Here is an 18,244-nt window from a genome sequence, read left to right as displayed (position 1 = left end):
CTTATTAATTTACATTTTTATGGAACCTGAATTTACAATTTGGCAAAAAAATTTGAAAATATGAATTTATCTTTTTGCTATAAGTAATTGTTAAGGGCGTTATTTGGATTTACTTTGGTTATATGGCTAAAAATCAGTTTAACAATCGGTAATGTTTAAAAAAAAAAAAAAAAATTGTTGCATCAAGTAGAATATAAGTTTTCCCATTAGGGAAAATCCCCACTTTTAGTTCTTTCTACCAAGATTTTTACTCAATATATTTATTTGTTATATTGAAATTATGAAAAAAGTCATCTGTTGCTTAAAAATTCAGTAAAATATTTACCATAAATCACCTTTAAGATTTTTAATATTCTGTTTTAGGAAACCAGTAGATGGCAGCACTAGTGCACAGCTAGCATATGATCAGTATTTGTGTACAACATTAGGTTGGATTTCAGTACCTCTTTTGGGTTCTAGACCCCTGGAGAAAAAAAAAAGTGTCCTCGACTTGTGCTTTGACACACACATCTGTCAACATGCGCACTCACACACACACTCACACACACATAGTTGAAGTGAGTGGAGGATTTGTGTGTGGATTTATCCCAAGGATCATCTCTTATGTAAGCAGTTATCTGGACTGCTTTTGGAGGGAATCAAAAATGTTCCCTCTGATCTTTTTAAACAGATGGACTGGACACGTTTAGAATCTGAAAGTGGTGCCAAAACATAGTAAACATTGTTCACAAAGCACCCGCCTTAGCGGCTAATGCTCCTCACTTTCTGCTGAATGCTGACGTTTTTTATTTTCATTTTTTTTCGATTAAGCACGGTTTCTTGTAAGTTGATTATGTATAACTCACAATCAACTTTATAAAACAATAAAATTCTACAATTCAGTTTTGCAGACAAAGTTGACAGATCAATTTCATACTGTGATCTTTATTTTAATCTATAGTTTATATGCAAAGACTAAGATTAAAACTCTGTGTGTTTGTGATCATGTTTGCACAATTATGTGTGTTTTAGGTTGTTTGAGGAAGCAGCTAGCAAGCTGAACCTGGTTGGCCTGGTTGGCTTCCTCCAGCAGCTGAGAAAAGCTTCTCAGTCTCAGCTGTTTGACTCTGTTACAGATACTGGAGACTATTCCCTGGCAATGCCAGGTAAATACACACTAACACACACAAACTCCATGTTTCTGTCATATCTCTGGAAACTGCTCTAGCTTTTGAAGCTCATCCTTACAGAACCAATCATTTGCTGATAGTTTATAGTGATTATTTCTGTAAAAAAAAAAAAAAGTTAATCAAAATTACTTAATTACTGAGGACTTTTTATCTGCTTTTTGTTTTTTATATGCAAATAATGGGTTAAGGAATTTTTATGCAAAATGTCATAAAAGAGGTCAAGAAGACTCGCCTGTTTCTTCAATCTATTTGCGTCTGCAGGAGAAGCCAAGTCCACTCTGGACCGGCGCAGCACTTTGCATCTCTTCCGTCTTGGTGAAGCCATGCTGCGGATCGTCAGGAACAAGAACCGACCTCTGCTTCACATGATGAGGGCCTGGAGTGTGGTGGCGCCACACCTGGTGGAGGTGGGGGAGCCGTTAAGTGTTCAGGGTGGAAGGCAACATTAAAGACCAAATCCAATCATGTTCTGATCTGTCTTCAAAGCTTTTCCAATGTTTTTTAATTATGATAATGCTGTTTTTAGCCAAAATAAAAAAAACTTGTTTTTCTGCAGTTTCTGCAGAGTGGCAGTCGTTTTATTAGACATTCACCTCTTAGTTGTGGGTGTGACCGTTGGTTCGCCGCTCCCCATTGCTGAGGACTCAAAGCAGGGAGTGTCATGTTATATGAAGGCCTTTTCTTGTTAATTATGAAAGCTTTTTTAAAGTGGTGCATCATAGCTGACATCAGCTAAAATCTCTTATCAAAGCTGAGGATTCTATCTTATGGTTCATCTCCTGCATGACTTCATCACAACAAGCACGTATTTTTCTCAGGCTTCATGTCACAAAGAAAGACACGTGTCCCAAAAAGCCGTGTCCTTCATTCACAACGTCCTGACGGAGGTGTTGACGAGCTGGGCGGAGCTTCCTCACTTTCACTTCAACGAGGCGCTCTTCAGGCCTTTTGAGCACATCATGCAGCTGGAACTCTGTGACGAGGATGTGCAGGACCAGGTAAAGTCAAATCTGCAAAAGCACAGAAAAAACTTTTGTGATGCTTTACACTCATTTGCTTGAACCCAGGGCATAACTCTGCCATCCTGCAGGTGGTCACATCAATTGGAGAACTGGTGGAGATGTGTTCCCCACAAATCCTGTCAGGATGGAGGCCTCTGTTTAGCGCTCTGAGGACTGTCCACGGTAGTAAAACTGAGACTAAGGACTACTTGCTGGGGGAATACTCCATGGGTAAAGAACATTAGCCAAGGAAAAGTTTGGAAATCACTACTTGTTGAATCAGATTATTATTTTTTATATTTTTTTCTCTCCCTTCATCTTTCCGTGTAGGGAAGTCTCAGGCGCCAGTGTTTGATGTCTTTGAAGCCTTCATCAACACAGACAACATTCAAGTTTTTGCAAACGCTGCCACCGACTACATCATGTGTCTCATGAAGTTCGTGAAAGGCTTAGGTTGGTCTCGGATTTTACCCGCAGAATTCCTCCCAACTGTATTACGTCTTCACTTCTTATGGATTTATTCCTCTCGGAATGAGAGCTCGGTTTGAAATTAGGTGCTTATGGTGTACATGCAGTGTTGGCATAACAGCTTTAATAGCTAAAATCAGTTTCTTCAGTTTGGCCTAAATCTTCTGACAAATGTGAATCGTTTGTTTTATTGATTCAAAATGACAAATCTTTGTTTTATAAGGAAGTAAAACATGTTTTTCTTCTGTTAACATTACAGTTTGTCTCCTAATTGCTTTCCATTGCCGCTGTTTGTGTAGGAGAGGTGGACTGTAAAGAGATTGGCGACTGTGTTCATGCGTCTGGCTACAGCTCCACAGACCTCTGCCTGCCTGCGCTCGACTACCTGCGCAAATGTTCACAGGTACGGCCCTGACTTTTGTGCTAACAAAAGAGCATGTTTATCTCCCTTGTCTTTTTTCAAAATCTAAAAAACTTGTGTTTTTTTTTTTTGTTTTTTTTTTTTATAGCTGCTGGCTAAAATATACAAGATGTCATCCAAACCAGTGTTCCTGGGGGCTCGGCTTGCCAGCCTGCCAATGAGATCTCAGGAACGATCCATCAGTAGCGAGGATGGGTTGGACAGTGTCCTTCAGGAGTTTGATGATGAGACAGGTTTGTGTGTTTTTTTAGCTGCAGACATTTTCATCAGCACATCATCTTCTAACAGCTGCTCTGCTCTTCTGCAGGTTTGATCCAGGTCTGGATTTTGTTGTTGGAGCAGCTGACAGCTGCCGTGTCAAACTGCCCCCGCCAGCATCAGCCTCCGACCCTGGAGCTGCTTTTCTCTCTGCTGAGAGAAGTCACTGCTGTACCAGGTGATGCTTCACACATCTATGACAGGAAAAAGAAATGGACTAAAAATAATAGAATTGATGTGAAGCCTATTGTAGATGTTGCCATGTTGGCCACATATAACCATATTTATACAGCATCACTGGTCGCTGAAAGAAATACCTTACAATCTAATGCCCTACTCCCTTTAGGTCCAGGGTTTGCCATCTTCTGTGTCATTCAGCTGCTGCTTCCTGTGATGTCACGATGGCTGCAGCGTAGCCACGGCGACCATTCTTACTGGGATGTGGCAGCTGCAAACTTCAAGCATGCAATTGGTCTGACCTGTGAGCTGGTGGTGGAACACGTCAACAGCTTCATCCACTCAGGTAAGACATGTCGGTGGGGGCAGGGAGAGCTACGCTATGCTTCTGAGCCTCTTCTGTTCTTTTACTGTGGAAATGTTCAGGTTAATTGTTTGTGGAATCGTAATTTCACTGCTGTTAGAGGGAAATTTTAACCCAGGCCTATCACTGGTTTGATAAATTACTTGTTTTTGTGAAGGAAAAATGGAGCACGATTGATTTGAATGAGGAAGGCTCAATTACACTGAATGTTTGTCTTCCTCACATGCTCGCACCCTCTTTATGGTGTGTTTGTGTGGGATTTGATATTTTCTGCAGATATTGGTTACGAGTCACTGATCAACCTGATGCTTAAAGAGCTCTTTAAACTGCTGGTGGCTTGCGTGTCTGAACCTGCTGAGACCATCTCCAGAGTAGGCTGCTCCTGCATCAGGTAATTTCATTTGACACTTCTTGAGGTGAAAAGTTTTCATACTAAGTACACTTTAGTCAAAAAATAAAAAGAATGTAGCCATTAAAACTATAACTAAGAAATATTCTTACTGTGAGTTAAATCCAATTGTAAAACACAACTTTAGTAGTCTTTTTTTTTTTTTTTCCAAGTACCTTCTCTGTTTTGGAGAATATTTCTATGGGTTCACATGATTTTAAGCCTGAATCATTACATAATATGTGCATTTTCTCTACAGTGGATTTTGTTCTTTAAACGAGAATATAGCTGAAAATTTTGAAAATGAAAAAACTGAAAGCACTAACTGGACTCTCGAAATACTAAAGAGCTTCCTTTTATTTGCCTTTTGAGGATTAAATTCTTCTTTGATGCAGATTCTGCTAAATCTTTGTGTTCATCCATAATGTTTGAACAACTTTCCTCAGATGTTCGTTTGTTAGTGTTTTACAAAACCTTAAGAGCTCTACTGCTGACTTTCACCAAGTAACGGCAATGGCAAAGAAAAAGGTTAGATTTATTATTGTGACTTTTACAATAACATGGAGAAATATTTCATTATAGAAAATGTTAAGTCCGTTTGATCCCATTTAGTTTGTTAATCCAGTGAAGTGGACTGAAGTGGAAAATGCTTTTTTTCCCTTTAAAAGGAAAGTGCTGTCATGTTATGGCTGGAATCTCCTGGTTGTCTTCTCTTCAGTGTGAGAAATAACCCAAAAGAAATACAAATACTTTGAAAAATGTGTTTTTCAAATTCCATTTGATGAAGGGTAAATAAATTAACTAAATAGAAAAGCATGATGGTCTTTAAACAACTGTTATCATTGTAAAAAATATTTTTATGAAATTGTCCTATTATTATTTAATTATTTGTAGGAAAGTTGTTATGACACATTGTTTCAGTTGACTGTTTTCTATTGTTTGTCATTTATTCCCAAAGTGGAGGCTTCTGACTTTGCATTTTGTGAATTGTTATACATCTACTTCTCACCTGTAGAGTATCCAAGTTACTCTGATTGGTTCTCGTGAAAACATTTCAAGTTTTAAACATCACACTGATGATCTAATTCTAAAAGTTCCCTCCATGAATATATAAGCTCCTTATAATATTTGTTTGGTAAATGAAGAGGGTTGAAGCAAAGTTAAGTATTTACCGAGTAATAATCAAGTAGCAAAAGTTAGTAGTGTTTATCTGTTTTTTGCCAATTAGTTTACAGTTATAAGCAATGTTTTAGCTTATATTATTTGAATAAGATGATGAGGCTACAAGTCCATTCACCATTCCAGCTCATTGGTTTCTCTTGCTGAAGGTACATCTTGGTCACAGTGGGTCCAGTGTTCACAGAAGAGATGTGGAGGCTGGCTTGCTGTGCTCTGCAGGATGCTTTCTCTGCTACATTAGAGCCTGTGAAGGTACGCACACGGACAATTTCATTTGAATAAAAAGCGTTTTAGACAACTGGAAATGTTCTTGCATAAAACGTCTCTTTGGAATAATGAACCAAATAATCCCTTTAGCATCTTGGAAGTCATCTGCAAGCCTTTGCTGCCGTGCTGTTCGGCCACATTAAGGCGTAACACTACTGTTTGACTTCCTAATTGGAAGTGAAATGTGCTCATGTGCTCTCAGACCCCGACAGTTCTCTGTGGGTGTGAATTACTGTACGCTAAAAATAATAACTTTTGCTCACAATATTAATTTTCTGCCTCCTTGCTGTCAAATGGGAGGATGAGCTTGTTGAGATAGAAAGTTAAAATAATGTTCGATAAAATTTTGGAAGGGACGTTAGAAAATTCCATATAAATAACCTATGATTTTTGAGGCAGTGGGTTTATTTCCTTTCTTTATTGTTTCTAAAAAAAGTTTACAAAAAAGGTTCATAATAGTTAAAAATCCCAGCTTACTCCTGAATTTAGTCTCGGCTTCTGTATTTCAGCCTTTCAGAGAATAACTGCTCAGCAGAGATGCTGCATCGGGCCCTTCACTGGGTGTGTGAGTGGGGGCATTTCTGCAGCAGCTGCATGCTCGACTGCAGCTAAGCAGCTTTACAGCTTAGAGCTTGTGTGGTTCAGACACAGAAGTGATGAGGATGACGACAATTTTACAAACCCTGACATTTTCTGTTTCAAAGATTCCCAGCAGACCATACTCACTTACGTTAATGTTCGGGTTACTGTGGTTTGTGACGTTTTCAGTGGCCAGAACCAAAACAGATTAAATCAAATCTAAAAAAAATGGATCAAGGGTTTTTCTAAACATGACCTTGATTGATACAAAAATCCTTTTTTTTTTTTTTTTTGCATCATATCGAGTTTTTAGAGCTTACTACTTTGTTTTTATCCCTAATAGCTTACATGGTGCACTATTTATGTAACTTCTTTTGCTGCTTAAAAATCCTTCTGTTGCACATCAGAGCTTTTTATAAGATCTTTGCACTACTTATATAACAGCAGTTAAAGGTATGTTTTTTTTCTACTGAGGTTCAGAAACAGTTGTACAAACATTTTGAACTTTTTGTGTTTTTTTAATGCCAAAATATTGTAATGTTTCCTTCTTTTCAACAGTTTAAGTCAGCAGTGACTTTTATAGACATTTTTTCATGCTTTATGCAACAATTATTGGTGAAGTATCCGTGTTAAAAATATTTAAAAAAATGTTTTGACAACCTCTAGTGAGCTTCCTTCCTCTCTGCATTTTTATTTCATCACACAGTTGTTGGGTATAACCACATGTTGACTTTTGTGTGCTTTTGACTGGCAGATGAAGTCTTTCACATGCAGCTTTTCATGATCACACATGGGAACATGTGTCTTTAGACTGGCTTTAAACCACAGCTGCTTTTGTTTATCTCAGATGCATTCAGGTCACACTATGCTCTGTAATTCTCTGCAATAGAGTACATTGATCAAAGGATCTATTAAGCAGGTGTGGATGAGTTTAACACACTCCCCAAAATGATCAGTTCCAGTTTCGGGCTTTACCAGTGAATGCTGAAGCTGCAAGGAATCATGGAATAGCAGTGTCATTTTCTATCACAAAAAAGATTAAACATTGCCTCAGGAAAGTATTCGGCCCCCTTGAACTTTTTGACTTTTTGCCACATTTCAGGCTGTAGACATAAAGATTTAAAACTGTAATTTTTTTTTTGAAGAATCAAGAAGTGGGACACAATCATGAAGTGGACTGAAATGTATTGGATATTTCAAACTTTGACAAATAAAAAACAGAAAAATTGGGCGTGCAAAATTATTCAGCCCCCTTAGGTTAATACTGCGAAGCGCCACCTTTTGCTGTGATTACAGCTGGAAGTCGCTTGGGGTATGTTTCTATCAGTTTTGCACATCGAGAGACTGAAATCTTTTGCCCATTCCCTCTTGCAAAACAGCTTGAGCTCAGTGAGGTTGGATGGAGAACGTTTGTGAGCAGCAGTTTTCAGTTCTTTCCACAGATTCTAGATTGGATTCAGGTCTGGACTTTGACTTGGCCATTCTATCTAGGGTTGAACGATAATATTGGATACCCATAATGTGAAGAAACTGGATCTGCTAGATAGGACTGTATTGATAAAATTATTAAGTTCGTACCCTGTCAGTTTCTTGCACACAGAAATGAATGAATAATGACTCAGACACAAAACTTAGCTTCAGTGAAGATTTACTCCGCACAAGAGGCACAAATTTGTACGAAGGGTTACAGACAGATGAACAGGGTTGCTGCATCAAAGTCCGAACAAATAAAAACAGGAAAATGGGCTTGGTATATAAACCCTGCATTTGCATATTCAGAAGATCACCCGATAGACCGTGGTGTGAAAAATCCACCCCCAGGTTGTTGCAAGTTAGATGTTCGAAGGTCAGAGAGCTTAAAGTGTCAGATCTTTATCACAGACATTTGCCAGAGCGCATACACCAGCACACACAAGATGAAAGGGGAGGATGCTGAAGGAATGTTACGAGACAATAGTCTTGGTTGTGCTTTGTAATAGAATTTTGAGATGATGATAATACATAGTGAATCAATTTTAAACCATTAATGTGATAAAATGTAAAAGGGAGTTTCTAACTATTTTGTTTCTAATTATTCCTAACACAATATCGGATACCGCTAATTATCGGCTGATAATGGACAGTATGACGTCATGCCGATAATTAATTTGCTGATAAAATGGAGCAATAACTAAAAGGTTTAACTGCCTTCGCTTTCTCAGTCACCACTCTGTATTTACTTGTGCCAGCAAAGTGTCACCCACCCATCCTGCAAGCTTCTGTAGCGTCTAAGTGACATCACTTCTCAGCGCCTGCGTTAGAGAGCTCTGTTTACAACATGGCGCAGCACTCACCCGTGTGGGTTTATTTTACCGTATCTGAGACTAATGACTCGCTCGCTGTTTGCAAAATGTGTTTGGCCACAACAGTATCTCAGATCTGCCTGGTGTGTTCCTTGTTCTTCATGATGCTCTTAAATGGACCTCTGAGACTATCACAGAGCAGGTGCATTTATACGGAAACTTGATTACATCCAGGTGGATTCTATTTATCATCATTAGTCATTTAGGTCAACATTGCATCACTTAGAGATCCTCACTGAACATTTGGGGAGATTTTGCTGCACTGAAAGTAAAAGGGCTAAATAATTTTGCACGCGCAATTTTTCAGTTTTTATTTGTTAAAAAAGTTTCAAATCTCCAATAAATTTTGTTTCACTTCATGATTGTGATCTACAAAAACTTACAGGTTTATATGTTTATCTTTGAAGCCTGACATGTGGCAAAAGGCTGAAAAGTTGTTTTTACTTTAATTGCAAAACAAAATCTTAAAAGTCCATTTGCATTTCATACTTATGCTCTTTACAAAGGTATCTGCTCTTCTGAAACCCGTTTCCTGGTTCTGCCTCCCTGTAGAACCTTCTGGCATGTTTCCACAGTGGATCAGACAGTTTCTCTGGAGATGCTTGTGAAGTGAAGGTTGCAGCTCCGTCTCGTTCACCTTCAGCTGAAGCAGAATATTGGAGGATCAAAGCTGTCGCTCAACAGGTCGGTCTGAAATAATGATAATGAAAAGGAAAATGCTGTTGGACACTATTTGATACTATTTTCTTCTTTATAAAACAAGCATTTCATGAGCAAACCTAAAATTAATCCTTTTTTTGCAATTGACTTTGTATTGAATTTGGGATTTAATTATATTGTTTTATCAAAATATTTTAAGATGTGCATTTTAAACAGACTGATTTATGTCAAGCGTGTATTTCTTTGTTTGCTGGTTAATCATGGCAGCATCTTGCAGCTTAATAGCATTGTTGGGTCTTTGTTTAGCTGAGTTTACAATCAATGGAAGGAATATTACAAATCCTAGCCCAGGAATGAATACTTTTGGAAGTGTGGCCAGGTTCCAAGTCAGTCAGTCAGCCAGCAAAGGGAATATCCCACCAAATTATGCATGTGGAAGGTAAGAGCATAAAAAAAAGAAGGTGCAATGAAACTGAAAGTTTGGGTCGCTTTGCTCTTTGGCTCCAGGTCTTCATGCTGGACACCCAGTGTTCTGCAAAGACGCCCAACAACAAGGATGGCTTTGAGCACGCTCAGTCCTGCGTACTCATCATCGAGCTCCCCTCCGACCAGCAGTCCAACGGACACGCTCAGAAGAGGTGGACAGCAAACATGCACTGAAGCATATTGGGTGTTGTGTTGAGTGTGTTGTGTGAGCTATATCCACAGCTTAATCAAAACTCATTCTGTATTTATCCTCTTTTCCTATTGGTAAAGCTGAGTTGCAGTGTTTGCTTCAAGATGTATACATCTTAAGTGATAATGTGTAAAGCTCAGTTTGGTCTAAGGCAGAGGTGTCAAACTCCAGGCCTCGAGGGTTGGCTTCCTGCTGGTTTTTCAGAAGTCCTGCTTTACCTGCTGCTGGTAACCGGCATCAGGTTTGTTTAATAAGGAGCTTCAATGCCAGGTTGGTTGGAAAACATTGGACACTGATCCTCGAGGCTTGGATTCTAACACCTGTGATCTAAGGTGAAGAATAAGGTGATTTTCCGAACCAGTTTTAATACCTTTTTTTCTTTCTTTTCTGCTGCTGTGTTGCAGGAAAATTGGGTAAGACTGTTTTCTTTTTAATAATCATCATTGTTATTTAAATGACTTGGCATTCAGTGACTTTATATCCTTCATGTTATTGAATCAAAGTTAAAATAAAGACTTAAAAAAAAAACATAAAGAAAGTCTGTTACAAACTGCTAAGATGCATATTTCTTTTAGAAATTACCACTACATAACTGAAAATAAAACAAAAAAAAGATTTTATTTTAATTTTGCATCAACATTTTAACTTAATCATATAAATGTGTGGTTGTAAAATATGTTGTCAGTATATGTACAGAAATGAAACGTAATGGTTTTGGAAAATATTCAAGATCACCTTTCTTTTTTGCCTATGTTACATTGTTGTCATTTACTAAATGCCACACGTGTTGTTGTTTTGTTTTACTCTTATGTACATGAAAGATGTTTTTTTAGAACAAGTTTGCAGGAGTTATATTAATTTTATTGCAGGAGCCCCTTATTAGCTAATATAAAATGGAGTCTTTGAGAATTCTCTGAATTTCCTCTGCACACACAGTTTTGATGGTATATGCTGGATGACAGACATTTTCAGGTCTCCTCAAATATTCTCAATTGGAATTAAGGCAGGACATTAACAGAATTGTTTTGTTGTTTTAGCTTTATACTCAAGGTACCCTTGGTCTTGTTGGAAGCTAAATTTCTATTTCCAACTACTGAGTTGTATAGTGTAGGTTACACCTTGTGAATAATTTATATATTTTTGCAAAAATACTCAATGTAGTTAAAGCTAAAAAAAATCCATACAAGGTCTCATTAGATCAAATGATTTTGTCTAACAACTCTACCATATAGCACACATTGGTGAGGGACTGAAGTGATGATTCAGTAACTTTCTCCCATGTTCAACATAAAGTTTAGCCATAGATTTGAATTTGAATTGAAATGAACTTTACTTATCTCAGTGATTAAAAGTGAAGAGCTTAAGTAAAAGAATGTCACAAAAAGGGTCTAAACACTAATTTCTTTTTCTATTAGATTTTGAACAATTTTTTTCAACTGAAACAGTTTCTTAATCTATAAAATACAATGACAATAAATAAATAAGCTCAGTAGTTTGAACAAAAAACCTGCTTTATGTTTAAAGGTCTTATATCATGCAAAATCCACTTTTATGAGCTATTAGGTATATTATAATGTTAATTCCTCACAAAAAATCAACCCCAATGCAGAGAATCAGTCCTTCCCAACACATGAAAACGAGTGGGTCTTCACCAGCTGACATAGAAAAGGGATGAATATCCCTTTCCAGGAAGAGTCTGTGCTGCCAGACTAACACATACACACACTTTCTCCGCGGAGCTAGCTGTGATCAGCAAAATGGGGTGAAAACATGGGTGAAACACAGACACGCTGCTGAGGCCGACTCTAGGTTGCCGTCATGAAATGGGCGCCACCCACAAGGAGTGAAAGTCTGTGCCTCAGAGAATGAGTTGTCTTACTTCCGGGTTGGAAAATGAGCTGCAAAAATAACTAATATTTCATTTTAATAAAATGTTCTTTAGTGTGTCCAAGGTAATATATTATCATAAATATGAATATAGTTTACTCTGAAAGGCCTTAAGAAAAGCATGACACAGGCCCGTTAAAATGGATCCAAATACTTCGCATTCATACTATCTTTGTTAAAACTTGATAAAATCTCGGGTATTAAGTGTGGTTTACCTGTGTTTCAAATGTGACATTGAGCTTAAAAATGATTTAGTTGAAATTATTGCTTTTATGTTTGAGATGGACTTTTTTCTAAAATATGTTATCATAAAGTTCATCTGGTGGGGCTCTTTTCCCAGATGCATTTATACACAGACGGGTAGGCAGACTGTAGTAATGTATTCTGACAGTGTTTTTTTAACAATGTGCAGGATCCCGTTCCGGACCATCGTGGTGAGCTTGCTCTCCCACCAGGTTCTTCTGCAGAACCTCTATGACATCCTGCTGGAGGAGTTTGTCAAACAGCCTGAAGGAAATGAAAGAGTCACTCCTGTGACCTCTGACCCCAGGAGACCCACAGCAGGCTTCCTGCGCTACATCTCTATGTCTAATTTAGCCATGATCCTGGATTTGCTGCTCGACTCTTACAGGTTATTGCAACACAAAAAAGTCAAATAAGACTCATCTATTTACCTTTTGAATCTCTGAAGGTAAATTGAAGGAATGCAGGATATTTTTACATGTAGCTCATGGGAGCTCTGATCTGTTTGCAGGACGGCTCGGGACTTTGACACTCGTCCTGGGCTGAAATATCTGTTGATGAAGGTCTCTGGAGTTTGTGGAGCTGCCAACCTTTATCGGCAATCTGCCATGAGCTTCAACCTGTACTTCCAGGCCTTGCTTTGTGCCACGCTGAGCCAGGCTGAAAGCATGACCGCACAGCAGGTGGGAAATAAGCTTTTTACACATTAAAACGATTACAGTTGTTTTATGAAAATCCTGCCATGAGTACATTTGGTTGTTTTGTTGGGACTTCTGCTCACTTTAGAGCACCCATGTTACTATCAACAGCAAATTTATTCATGACGCATTTAAACATTTTTTTATTTTATTTTTTTATTTTATAATTTGTGCAAAAAAATTATTTTTCATTTTAAAGATTTTCTAAGGTCATATTAAAATGTCACCTTTTGGTCAAAATGGAAATACCGTAGTTAAAAGCCCCACTTCAATCATCTTTTAATCTTTTACAAAAGTGTTCCATTGGTCTTTTAACAATCTTTAACCAAAACTAAAAAAACCTGTCATTTTCTAGGACATAGTTTCTGCAGAGTGGCAGTAGTTCATTAAAAAATTTGCCTCTTCATAATTAGCAATTTAAATGTTATTTGTGTGTAGTTCAGCATTTTATTTTTCTATCTGGTGTCTATTGACAGTAGTATGCTTTACTGCACCCACCTATTATGCATGGTTAGTGCAGTATGATGGGAAATTGAGTTTGTAAAAGTATAAGTCAATTTAACAAATAGTATATGGATGAACTTTTAGCAAGATCTATCAAACACTTCAAATTATAGTTATGATCTTTCAAGAGTCTGCTTGTTTTCACACACAGGTATGTCTTTCCCCTTTTCTTTCCAAAACTCTTAAACAAATAGTTTTCTCTGGTTTTTAGGGATAATCTTGGAGAAAAACGGATTTAAAAAATACTGATGTATGATGATTTAGTAGTAAATATAGAATATTTAGTACTGTCTATAAAGAGTTACTGATTGAAACGTATTTTTCTTCCTTTTTGGGATTGTTTTTTTTCCAAATGTGTATTTTTTTATGTTTTAAAAAAATGCTGAGAAAATTAGTTTAGGGATACATTTGCAAAAAAAGGAATGAAAAAAGGATATTGATCAAATGCCAATTTTAAAAGGAGGGGGTGGGCAGATTTAAGATTCTTCTCAACTAGAACTGTGATCGTTGAAATCCGCCATTGAGATTTAGTTTTTTATAGCTCAGTAAAAGAATGTGTTACAAGCGTGTCGTTTGTCTCAGAAAAATTAAGCGTCAGACTTTGTTCTAGAGATGAAGACTGGACCGTATCTTGGCTCTAAAACAAAACTGTGTCTGGAAAATTAAAAATGCAGCATTCTCTTGCTTAATACCTTTAGAAAAATGCCTCTATTTCAACATTTTTTATGTGTTCCTCGAATATTACATCTACGCTTTTATGTGTTTGGTAGGTGTAACCAAGACTTTCAGAGCAGGTATTCAGTGTGATAATTGTCTCTAAAATAACCCACTAACATTCCAGCTCACCTTTTATATAAACCATTTGGTGATCACATTTTAACCTCTAACTGAGGACCATGTAGCGACTGTAGCTACAGCTTCTTCCATGATTTCTGTTGTCTTTGCATTGCTTTTGAAGCCTTCTGTTGTTTTCAGGTGAAAAGGATCCTTTATGAAGATGAAGAGGGGAGCTCCGACTCATCTCATCCTGGTTCTGCCTCCTCGGAGGATGAAGACATTTTTGAAGAAACGGCACAGGTGACACACATTTTACAGACACAGGACCATTCTGTTTAAAATCAGTGTGTAAACCTTGTCTCCTCCTGCAGGTGAGTCCTCCTCGTGGCAGAGAGAAGCGCCATCAGTGGCGGCCTCCCGTCACGCCACTCGGTGTACAGCCACTTGGGAGTGCAGACTGGGCCTGGCTGGTCAAACGCCTCTACAAGGTGTGCATGGATCTGTGTAACAGCTACATCCAGATGCACCGGGACTTGGAGAGCACGCTGGAGCAGTCCCCTCTGCTCAGAGGAGGTGCCGGAGGGGGGACAGAGGCTGTGTTCTTCCTGCCTCTTTTCCAGTCTGAAACACCCACGCCAACATCCCCAGGCGGACTCTCGATGAGTGGAACGCCTTCAGAGGACGGGGGTTACAGATGTCAGTCAGCAGACCTGGGTGCAGTGTCGCCAGGAGACATGTCTACCCCCAGCCCAAGATTCAGGTTTGTAATATAAAATAATCTTAATCTGTCTAATAAAAGCTACTGGAAAAAAAAAACTGTCTCTTCTGTTTTCACAGCTTCACGGGTAGCCTGCCACACCACTTCCGGACAGGAGGAGAGAGGAGGGAATCCAACATCACAGGGAGCTCAGTGGGAGGGACTTCTAGTAGCTCTGGGCCAGGACGAAGAAAGGAATGGTGGGAGAGCGCCGGAAACAAACTGTATACCATCGCCACAGACAAAACCATCAGCAAGCTGATGATGGAGTACAAGCGGAGGAAACAACAGCAGCAGCAGCCGCAGCAGAGTCACCTCAACTTGTACATGAAGGAGCAAGGGCGAGGAGGAGTAGGGGCGGCAGGAGGAGGAGGGACTGTTGGTGCAGCAGAGAGGAGGGCCCCAGAGGAGCCACAGACGCCCCCACAAAGGCCACAGCAGCTGGTTGATCAGCAGGGTCCCCATCTGAGGCATTCAGTCAGTGCTGGCCCAGAGGTGCTGAGGCAGGAGAAGAGGCCACGGTCAGGATCCACCCTCAGCTCCCACAGCATCTCACTGAGGGATTCTGAAGCTCAGATACAGGTGTGTATCAGAAACAACACTTCCAAAAAAATTAAAAGCTGCACATTTTCTTTTCTATAAGGCAGGTACTGAAAAAGTACCAGCCTCTGCCTGTTTTTATTTTTTTATGGCTTAAAACGGCATAATTATAATCTAAAGACCACTGGGAACGTTTTTACAATAGATGAAAAGATAATTGTAGTGTGTCTTTAAGCTTTCTTTGTTTTTCTGAAACTGCATAACAAGTCGGTGTTTTGAAATTGTCTCCTTTTCTTACAGGCGTGGACCACTATGGTCCTAACACTTCTGAACCACGTTCTGGCTCTGTCAGATTCCTCCTTTCTGGCGCTGCAGCCAGTGCTGTACCCCTGCCTGAGCCAGCTGTCCTGTCATGTAACTGACCCTCGCGTCCGGCAGGCGCTCCGAGAGTGGCTGGGCCGGGTCGGCAGACTCTATGACATCGTTGTGTGACACCCCTGCGAGGACCTTGGAAAAAAACTTAAGGAGGCAGCATTCACTGAAGGATGTAAGCACACGAAGTGAGAATTAAGTTTGAAAATCCAAGCTGGAAGAATATGGGCTTACAGACAGCGATAGATTTCCAATGGTACGTTTTCTCACAGTTTCTGAAAACTGGGTGGCAAATTTGCTAATGCTTTAATCTTATTGTCCCAGTACAATCATGATGTGTGTTTTTTGGTATCCAGTTGCATTTCTCAGAGCTTCGTTGCATTTCTCGGATAGGCACAATCCACCCCTGTTTATAGAAAGCAACGACATTTCTCCTGCTGAACATCATTCATTCTCTTCTCGTCAGCGCTTCTGTATTCTGCAGGAAGGAGGTTATTTTTTTTACCAGCTTTTCCGTCAAAGTAAAGCAAGTGTCCTGGTTGTGAAAAATGGCAGTTAATTCCTTCATCAAAAGGAGGTCACAACATCTAAGTCCGAAGATGTGCTCATTTGATTTATTTGATTGACAGCATTTTCTTTCTCTGTCCAAGTGAAGCTTTAGGCCTGATTCATAATCTGATTGTTTGCATTTCTCTCTCAGTGAAAGATTATTTTCCAGATGCAGTTTTAAATCTCCTGCAAAGTCAGCATTTCTCCTTCTGAATGTCTTTATCAATAAATCTTCTACTATTGGGTATTTATTCAAACTTATGTGTGTTTTGATGATCTGTTCCAGCTGTTGATTCATGTATGATTATGTGTGTCAGTGGACACTTTGTTTAAATGATTCTTTTTTCCTATTGGAGACATCTTGTCTTTTATGATTTCTTCTGCTGTAATTGGCAAACAAACATAAGATTACTGCTAGTTTTGCTGCTTTGAAGCAGCACCTTTTAGAATTGTATTACTGGAGTTGTATTTTGAAATTCAGAATATTTAAAAAAGGCATAGATTCTTCTAATAACTCTGGGATAATGAAGTGTCTTCTTTTTATAATCTTAAATTTGCACCTTAGCCAATTAAGCCACAAGGTTTGAACTAAGCCTTTGAATTTTCTACCCAAATTTGAAGTCGTCCAAAAGTAACAAATGTTGAAGTTCCTCAAATGACCATTAGAGGCTGGTTTCATATGTCGCCACTTACCCTAACAGCTTCATCATGAAGCCATTTGGATAAGAAGACAATAAGTCCAGATGTCATGACCCAACTTCAGGACATGGAAGAATAAGAATCTTTGACATATCTCAGTTTATGGTTTTTTCCCTTTATTTTAAATGAATGACAACAGAAATGACTGGATTTTTGTAAATAAATCAGCTGTTTTAGCTTTATGGAAGAAGGTCTAGTTTGTCCATAATTATGGGTGAGCTTTTGCTACTAAAAGATGGGTGGGCATAAAAACGTGAAACGTATATTCCTGCTTGAGTTAAGATGGCCTTTTTACCTTTTAGACTACAAACGTCAGAAATTAGTAATCCAGTTATTGTTTATGCTTGAGGCGAATGTATTTATTTATATTTCAAAGTAAATGATGAATCCATAATTAATTTCCAATCCCCGCACTTTGGAAGGACCAAAATGAAGAAAGAAAAAATCACAAAACATAAGAATCTAGAAATACAAACTCCTGCACAGAGTCCTGTTAATTTTCTAACAGAACTGTTTTTTTTTAATGAAAACTCTAGAGAATACATTATAAAATCCTATTCCTCCTATAACCATTAAGAACATTTTAATTTATTAGTATTTTAAACAATATGGCTGCAGTAAAAAATAAATTTCAGGCTGCTCTGACCATCTTTTTTATGTTCACTTTAGCACAAGTTGTGAATGATAAGAGTATCAAACTGATGCTGAACTCATCATATTGAGGGCAGGGAGGATGGGGCTTGTGATGCTTTTAAGAAGATTTACTTTTTTTTTTTTTTTTTTAACCTACATTGACCACCCGTGTTCTGTTTCCTTCATTTTCCTTCTGGCTTTGCCGCTGTCCTCTCATTGAAAGTTTTCTGCTTTTCTCACACCAACACTGCAGTGAACCACATATTCATGTTGAGAAGATGGTTATGGATTCACCATTTAAAATCTACATTGATATTTTGACTGTCAGTTGTACACAGCTCTGGTGGCTTGTGACCAAAATGAATAAAAACCAAAGTGATCCCAGGAAGATGCACTAAAAAGCCTTTATCTTTTTCTTAATACTCAACTTTTGTCTTTGAAGTAAGATCTTTTAGAAAAACATTTGTAGTGTTCTATATTTTCTATTTTTTTTGTGAAAAAAAGAATCCTGTGTCATGTAGTTACAGGTTAATCCATCAGGAAGCAGATACATCTTAACAAAACTTTCTACATGCAAGTGTTTTGTCTTTCTTTTATATGTCTGACAAAAAAAACGATATTAAACCGTTGAGCTCC

At 38.4% G+C, this 18,244-nt stretch overlaps 1 protein-coding gene across 2 annotated transcripts in view; it reads left to right on the top strand.

Moving 5' to 3' along the window:
- The window catches only part of arfgef3 (ARFGEF family member 3), a 36,159-nt gene extending 18,150 nt beyond the window's left edge, over nt 1-18,009 (top strand). The window contains exons 23-42 of one of the 2 annotated variants that reach the window (XM_023963249.1): nt 1,012-1,145; nt 1,431-1,576; nt 1,988-2,167; nt 2,260-2,401; nt 2,501-2,623; nt 2,938-3,041; nt 3,148-3,292; nt 3,367-3,495; nt 3,664-3,840; nt 4,135-4,249; nt 5,575-5,677; nt 9,166-9,297; nt 9,781-9,911; nt 10,354-10,362; nt 12,249-12,467; nt 12,591-12,762; nt 14,257-14,358; nt 14,430-14,818; nt 14,896-15,397; nt 15,656-18,009. In XM_023963249.1, the coding sequence (XP_023819017.1) occupies nt 1,012-1,145; nt 1,431-1,576; nt 1,988-2,167; nt 2,260-2,401; nt 2,501-2,623; nt 2,938-3,041; nt 3,148-3,292; nt 3,367-3,495; nt 3,664-3,840; nt 4,135-4,249; nt 5,575-5,677; nt 9,166-9,297; nt 9,781-9,911; nt 10,354-10,362; nt 12,249-12,467; nt 12,591-12,762; nt 14,257-14,358; nt 14,430-14,818; nt 14,896-15,397; nt 15,656-15,847 (3,346 nt within the window). In that variant the 3' untranslated portion in view covers nt 15,848-18,009. The remainder of the gene's footprint in view (nt 1-1,011; nt 1,146-1,430; nt 1,577-1,987; nt 2,168-2,259; nt 2,402-2,500; nt 2,624-2,937; nt 3,042-3,147; nt 3,293-3,366; nt 3,496-3,663; nt 3,841-4,134; nt 4,250-5,574; nt 5,678-9,165; nt 9,298-9,780; nt 9,912-10,353; nt 10,363-12,248; nt 12,468-12,590; nt 12,763-14,256; nt 14,359-14,429; nt 14,819-14,895; nt 15,398-15,655) is intronic. The other variant, XM_023963250.1, reaches the window with a different exon arrangement.
- The last annotated feature ends 235 nt before the right edge of the window (nt 18,010-18,244 follow it).

The sequence above is a fragment of the Oryzias latipes genome, chromosome 15 (genome assembly GCF_002234675.1).
Source record: "Oryzias latipes chromosome 15, ASM223467v1".
Taxonomy (NCBI): domain Eukaryota; kingdom Metazoa; phylum Chordata; class Actinopteri; order Beloniformes; family Adrianichthyidae; genus Oryzias; species Oryzias latipes.
This window is presented reverse-complemented; position numbering and strand designations above follow the sequence as displayed.